This window comes from Acanthisitta chloris, unplaced genomic scaffold, assembly GCF_000695815.1.
Source record: "Acanthisitta chloris isolate BGI_N310 unplaced genomic scaffold, ASM69581v1 scaffold38107, whole genome shotgun sequence".
Lineage (NCBI taxonomy): Eukaryota > Metazoa > Chordata > Aves > Passeriformes > Acanthisittidae > Acanthisitta > Acanthisitta chloris.
The window spans coordinates 22,849-30,219 of NW_008683904.1; the positions used below are offsets into that span (position 1 = coordinate 22,849).

The following is a 7,371-nucleotide window of genomic DNA, read 5'->3' on the forward strand; positions in this document are numbered from 1 at the left end:
GGCAAGCACTGTGCATTAAAATAGTTTCTTCAAGCACAACTTAACAACAGGAGAGGGATGTTGAGGAGTATCTCATTAGAACAGTACACACAGCCACACAGCTACCACCTCGCTACACTCCTGGGAGCTCTGACCCCGTGAAATGGCAGCTGTGTAAAACAGCTCCTTGTAGGTACCCGGACTTTTCCTCCTGCCCTGCTACTACCCCAGAGCTGCCTGTGTGGAATCCCCACTTGTTTCACCCAAATTCCCACCTCCACAAACAGAGGTTTCTGCGGGCAGTTTGTTCCACCACAGCTGGATGGTTGTATGTCTGAGCACTACTGCTCTGTAGGTGGCATTCAGTAAGCTTATTGTCTGCACGGGTGGACCTCAGTTACTATGTGAGCCTAAAGTATTCTAGGCTCCCTTTTAGTTAGGGCAATGCACCGGGAATAACAGTTCAGAATTGAGGGGTTTTAATGCTGCTGCAGGGAGGGCGCTGGTGACTCAGGCTTTGTTTTTGCAGTTGGAGGTTAAGCAGACCCACTATCCCAGGGAATTACAGCCCCTTCCTGCCAAACGTGGCTGGCTTTGTAATTATGTGCAACATCACTCTCTTGGCAATGGGCCCTGCATAGATTTTACTCACTGTTTTGTTCCCCTCTTTCCTTGTACTGCTGTCAGGGAGGGTGATGGCAATTGTTTGTCATTGGCTGTTAGTGTGGAGCAGAGCATTGGTCTCAACACTCTCTGCCTTGAAATCCAAGTAGCTAAACTGCAGGAGGCAACTGTTTTCTTCCTGCTAGGCAGGAAGCTAATAGTTTCCCCACAAATTGTACAGGAAGGCAGGCTGTGTGGTTTTTTTACTATTTATTCCATTTATAGTATTAACATACCCCCCACCAAACAAGGATTTAGCTTGCTCAAAGCAGCCTTGGTCTGTTTCAGTTTGTAATTACATATTTTCAGTCAAACTCCTGCGAAGTTTAGCTCATTCTACATAAATGGAGCCCACCCAATAAAGCAATTTCATTCAGCACAATAAGCAGCCTGTAGCTTTCCACAGTGGTCATTTTCTCCGAGCCTCAGTTACTTTGGGGTAAACTACTGTCATTCCAGTTCTTTTTGGCTGACTTCGTCCATGGGTGAAGTTTTCATTCTTAGGAAAACATTACCACCACCTCCACTGTTCTCCCAGTAGCAGCATTTTCCAAGTCTCCAGAGTACCACACCTCTACTAACTCTAGTCTTTTGCTGTCTCTTCTTTGTTTCCTGTTAAAAAAAGGGCAGGTTTCTCTCTCAAGCTCTCAGCCCAAGGAAGCAGGATGCCTTGACAGGCATTCTCTTCTGCTTCCACTCACTGAAGTCAACTCCCTTCTTAATTCAGACAAGTAAAGACCTCCCCAGTTTTCCCTCCAGGGCAGGAGACAAAAGCTCCGGCTGAATTTGTTGCTGCTGTGCTCAAGGCTTTTTGTGCCTGTAAATTCACTTCTGCCGATCAGTAAAGACATTTCTTGAAAGTGACTGTCTCTCTCTGGCAGGTTGGAAGCTGAAGGGGAAACAAACAATGGCAGGTCTAATTTCTCATCCAGCTTCAGAGGAGCAATGAGCACCAGCAGGATCCCGTTATCCCCCAAACATCCACTGGAAAGACTTTCTGTGGAGCAGGCTCTGATGGCAGCTAACTGTTTGTCCACCACGACAGGAGGCCCAGGCCTGGCTCGCTGATTGATCCCTGTTCACAGAGAGAAGAGAAGAGTGTGCACTTGTAAACTGCATAGGCATGTAAAATCTCTCCCCTCTGAGATGTGAACACAGCTCTCACTGGTTCAGATCCACCCTTCTCATACATTGTGGGTCTTATGCCACAACACTGCAAGGAAAGACTGTTCAGCTGCTGCATAAACCTTGATGTGCTTCTCCCAGAACTGTGCTCTTCATACGGTCACTCCTACCCGCACATCCTGCATCCACAGTCTGCTCTCAATCAGCCTCCCAGGGGAAACTCCAACAACCACCACAAAGTGTTCCAATGAAAACACTCAGCAAACACAGAGCAACCACAAGAACAATCCCATTTGTCCCCTTTTCCACCCCTTTCATTTTGTGACTCTCTCTGCTTCAGTCAGCTTAGAGCCATCAGTTCCTTGGGAAAGGGATGCTATGTTAGACACTGAATAAACCACAACATTCACAAGGCTGCATGAGTTAATGCACATAGTTACCACAAGAGTGTAGGGTGCCTCTTTCTTCTGGACTTCTTCTGTGGCATTTGAAGTGGAAGCCTCTGCAGAGCTCGGACCTGTCGGTGATGTATCGACAAACGTCTCGTCCATGACTCGGAAGCGAATCTCCTCCCCAATGTCCATGTAAAGGTCATGGGCCCCTTCTTCTGTCTCATATTCCCACACCCACACCTGCTCTGCTTCATCACTGGCCATGCCAAGGATTAAGGATGGAAACAGTCAGTATTCTGCCTGACGGATCATACTCTGACAGTTCTGAGAACGGACTCGATGCAAAGCCCTCTCACAGCTATTTCTCAAACTACAATGTGATGTCCCAGGTCATGACTGTGCAGCCCAACACCCATCTTCTTTCTGATTTTCCTGCTTTAAGGTGTACACTGCTGGGGAGAGTTGGGGTTATCCCACCCCTAAAACCACCCAGTAACAGAAAAACCCCCAAACAAGCAAACACCCCTAAACCCAAGACAACCTTGCCTACCACACTGAAGTGCATCAGACACACCATGTATCTAGACATTACATGATGTGGGAAAACCTGCATTCTATCTTCAGCAGCAGCCAAGACTAGAGGCAGGGATTACAACTGGGCTGTTCAGGGGACACTGCCATTCATTCCTATCAGCAGGCACAATGATCCTGCAAAACCTAATGAGCGTGAGGCCTGTCTAGCTGTGATAACAGTCTGTGGGACTTGCCCGACACAAGGGCTTAGCCTCTGCCGCTGAGCACCTTCATTGTTGCAGTGGTGAATGCCTGTTGGGCCAGCACTGCACAATCTTTTGAAATGAAGTAGTAAAGTTATCAAAGGTGATCAAAGGATACAACTTAGCTGGCTGCTGCAGGGATTCTGGTGGGATGACAATATCGTCAAAGAATCCAATAGAAACTGCGGAGAAAAGAATTTGATTAAGACTGAAACAATCCTTTGCGAATGACCACAGCAATTCCTGAAATGCATTTCTAGACTCATTCTCCTTCCTCTTTCAGGAAGGACATTGGGATTATGCAGGAATTATTCTTTGAGACACAATGTTCAATTTCAGTTGGCAGCAAAGCAACCACCCAGCTGAAAGTACATACAGCAACAGAGGGCACAGTCTTCATGCCCGCTGGGAAAGGAAAAGGTTGTTTGGAGTGGGAATGGAAATGAAAGTGTTCCAAGAAATGAGTCAGATGCTATAGAGGTCTGTGACAGAAAAGAGCTTAGAAATCACAGATGTAATGTGTTAAATAAAGACCAACACAAAGACAGAACAGCCCCCACCTCCCCCTTGAGATTTCAGGAGGTTGAGTTTTATCAGAGAACAGACCATGCCCAAACTCAGCAACAAATACAGCCAAGGTAATCTTATTGTCCTAATTTAACAACTGAGCAGAGGAGCTTGTTTGCTTGGAAGACTCCTACAAGAAAGGAAAGCAACTCATCAATTATGTATTCCATGACTCTGGCAGCACTTTGTGCTCACAAAGACGTTTCCTTGCCATGTTTTCAGGTACAAGAAACGATCGTGGATTTGCACAGAGCTATAGGGAAGCTACATCAGACCAACACAAGCCAATAGTTCCACTTTGAAAAAGCCAAGTTCTGTTAACTGAAGCAAGAAAACAAATGCAGTCTAGGCTCCAGATGGATTTGCCTGTTCTTCCTGGGCATGCACATCACTGACAAAAGCAAGGGGAGTACACACAAAATCACCAAGGGCAGGGGAAGCTGCCAGGGTTGAGCTACCCACCACCCTCAGGTTAGAGCAGCACAAGAAGCCAGGAATAGCCTTGAACCAGCCTACAGACAGCATCATTCCACCTGAAATCACAGCAGTTCAACAGAGCCAAGAGCTCTGCAGCTCACGTGTCCCTAATGTCAGGAGCTGTGGCTTACCGTGGACGCCGTCCTGACTGCAGCTCTTAATCTGTCCAATCAGAATCTCATCCAGGAACGGATGGAAGACCACGTAGCGGAAATGCACTTGAAAGAAAACAGATCATTGAGGTTATGTCCATGTCAGTAAACTGTACTCCTTCCACAGGGTGGCAGCCATTAAAATAAAATCCCGCATCCGTACGTGCCCTCTAAAACACTTAGTTGCTTTTATGATTTATTTACAGGCACTGATTAGACATAAAAAAAGGGGATGAGAGTTCTGATTCCTAACTGGTTGGTATGAATTCTGACAGGAACTGATCAGCAGTGTCCTGCTCTCAGCTCTTCAGTCTTGCAGGAGCTGAAGTTCACAGAACTGAAGTGTAAGAAGGAGAACAGGGACCAGAGCCTCTGCTTAAGTTACGATGGGAACATTCCTGCACAATGCTTCGAGGCCAAGAGCATCAATTGAAATTACACTTTCTTGTAATGCTTCTGCTCCTTTTATCTTTGTCACCAATGCTGTATTTTCTTTGAATGAAATATTTCAAATCAAATCTTATCAGAACAAATAAGATTCTCTAACATAACTGGATTTTTCCTTCAGGTTAGGTAAAACGTTTCTAACTAACAACTCGGCATTTATAATTACAAGGATGCTATACTAAGACAATCTCAGCCAAACAATGCTTATGAGCAGTTTAACATCTTTTAGCTGCTCACACTCAGTGCTCCTCTCTTACATAACATCAGACAGTGCATTAAAGACAGAGTTATTACCAGACACAGCAGGATTTATCCCAGTGCTACCCCAGATTCTGAAGGCACTTTTTTCCCCAAGCTCAGAGAGAATATATTCTCTTGTTTCAGTTCAAGGAGTAATTCAAAGTTCAGAAGATGAACAGAGATTAAAGCAAGCAGGAAAGCCTGACATCCTCCTTCAGCATTAGAGAAGCTTTTATTTGCAAGGAGTGAGTTTTATTGGAGTTAAAATTTAGACAGGGGGAGCCACATACAGACAGTGCAGTTCCCTTCTAATAGGAAACATTTCATTTGCTTAACCTAAGCTTCCACACTGAAAACTAAAACTAGAAAAATGCATTTCTTACCAGTTTAAAAGCACTTATTTTAACTTTGAACAAGTATGAACTTTGCTTTCATGCACTTACTTCCAGATTTTATTCGTATTTGCCAAAAGTCAAAGTAAAGAAATTAGTCGTTTCTTATTAAAGGCAAAAAAATATAAATCACTAGACATGTAAGCTGAACCAGATCTGTCCAAGTTTCAAGAAAGATGTAAAACTTCCAGCTAAGATAAGAGCATCAAATGCTGTGCATTTGTTACATGTAGAAACAGGTTTCAACATTCTATCTAGGAAAAATAAGCTTCAAAAAGAAATAGAAATCTGGAAAAATGCAGAACAATTATTACAACTTATTTTCTATGTGATGTCCAATTGGTGGATTGTTCAATTGGTGGACTGTCCAATTTTCAGCTAAAATAACCCCTTCCTTACCCCACACCTATGGCTCTGATTGTAGAACAGAGATGTGCTGCTGGAAAAGGAAAGCAGGACTGGCTATTTGAACCTGTATTTGTACCCAAAAAATGTGAAGAAGAGAAGAGACTTTTCACAGCATCATAGAACCTTTAGGGGTTGGAATGGACCTTACAGATCATCTAGTCCCAGCCCCCTGCCAGGGGCAAGACACCTCCCCACTCAAGCAGGGTGCTGTTACTTTCCCTAACAACTGAACTGAGTTTACATTTCCAGATCATTAATTAACCTCCTGCAAAATTAGACAGCTGAGGACAATCACATACCTTTGGTATGTGACGCTCCATCCCCAGGAAATATGTATGAGTCTTCCAGCTTCGTGATGTCATACAAACAGATGCAGAGGCCAACATTGTACACCACCTGCTCAAAGGAAAAAAAAGCAATTTAAAAGCAGTAACTCGAGCAACCCATCAGGTTAAATCAAGCAAATCATCAAATTCATACGCTCTGCACACCTTTTCAAAAGGCAGCAAGAGTGGCAAGGTGGGAAGGAGGCTGGTTTGGTACACACACAGCCCTAGGCCTGACCACACTGCAGTGCAGGGGAACCCCAAACTTATTTGTCATGAGAGCACATGTTTTCCATTGACACTGGGAAGAGCACTGATACAAACAGAAACCCTTGGGGAAACTGTCAGTGGTGAGAGAACTTGATCTGCCAAGGTAGTGAACAGCTCCCCACAGACATCACTCACCAGCCCCACAGCTTGTCCAGAGGCTAAACACACTTTCTGCTAGAGTTACACTCTCAGAAGCCTTTAGGCTTGCCTTTGTCTTAAATTGTGTTAGCTATGGGGAGAGACAAAGTGAAATTTTGGTTCTCTGCTGCTTCTGAGACAACTTCACTGCCTACAAAATTTGAGGGAACTACCAGTCATCAGCAGATGAGGGAAGACTTTTGCTTTTCATAACCTGTCTGCATAATCTGCTACTCAGAACCCATGATCACTTCAGGTTGCTCTTTTGAGCTCCCTCCACATTCACAGCTGAGTTTTGAGATTTGCACTTTCCCTGTGTTGAAAGCCATATGCTAATCACAGCCCTAGGGCTGCACAAGGAAACTATGTCCTCCTGGTCTAGAACAGAACACTTTTTATATGCTGCACCAAACTTCTGACTGCCACACTGGATTTCAATTGCTAAGCACAGACCAAATCAGGTACTAATTCCTTCATTTCTCTTCCGGTATTACTGTTCTACATGTATTTATATAGTCTTTTTTTACAGTTTACAGTTTTACAGATTTACTAGTCCACTGGCTGGATTAGTTGGCCTCTGTTTTCCAGGCTGCACTGTGGATTGCTCCTCTACACACACAGACCAGGAGCTGCTCTCGCTTCTCTTCCACGCTTCTCTGCCCCACGTGGCGTCTCAGTATCTTGCCATGACAGCATCAGCCAGGAGAAAGAAGTCCCCTTTGAGGTGATACGTGGCTGTGTCTTCGTTTACAGTGGCTGGGGATGGTGTTCCCATCTCTCCCATCCCGACACCTCCCCCACGCCCCTCCTGAGGCAGCAGCGAAAGGCAGCGCCGCGCGGGGACGCGTGACATCCATCCCCCTGTGCGGGACCCGTGCGTTACCTTATTGGCCAATTTCTTGTTTAGCTCTTCAGCAATGGATTCGTTCAGTTTCCGTTCAAACTGCCAGGGCGGAATTCTCACGGTGTCAGTCATCTCGACCAGGACAAACATGACGGCCGGCGGGAGGGAGGGAGGG

At 45.2% G+C, this 7,371-nt stretch overlaps 1 protein-coding gene across 2 annotated transcripts; it reads right to left on the reverse strand.

The window, feature by feature from the left end:
* Window positions 1-929: 929 nt before the first annotated feature.
* POLR3H (polymerase (RNA) III (DNA directed) polypeptide H (22.9kD)) lies at window positions 930-7,347 on the reverse strand. Of its 2 annotated transcripts, XM_009079096.1 has the most exons (6): window positions 7,236-7,347; window positions 5,918-6,014; window positions 4,111-4,197; window positions 3,054-3,117; window positions 2,208-2,415; window positions 930-1,717 (listed from the first exon to the last, which is right to left on the reverse strand). In XM_009079096.1, exons 1-6 carry the CDS (start codon window positions 7,344-7,346, stop codon window positions 1,664-1,666), a joined length of 621 nt encoding a protein of 206 aa, XP_009077344.1. In that variant the 5' UTR covers window position 7,347; the 3' UTR covers window positions 930-1,663. The 2 variants fall into 2 exon arrangements, with proteins under 2 accessions (XP_009077344.1, XP_009077345.1); XM_009079097.1 differs by lacking the exon at window positions 4,111-4,197 and having other exon boundaries at window positions 1,111-1,717; window positions 7,236-7,346.
* Between the last annotated feature and the right edge of the window lie 24 nt (window positions 7,348-7,371).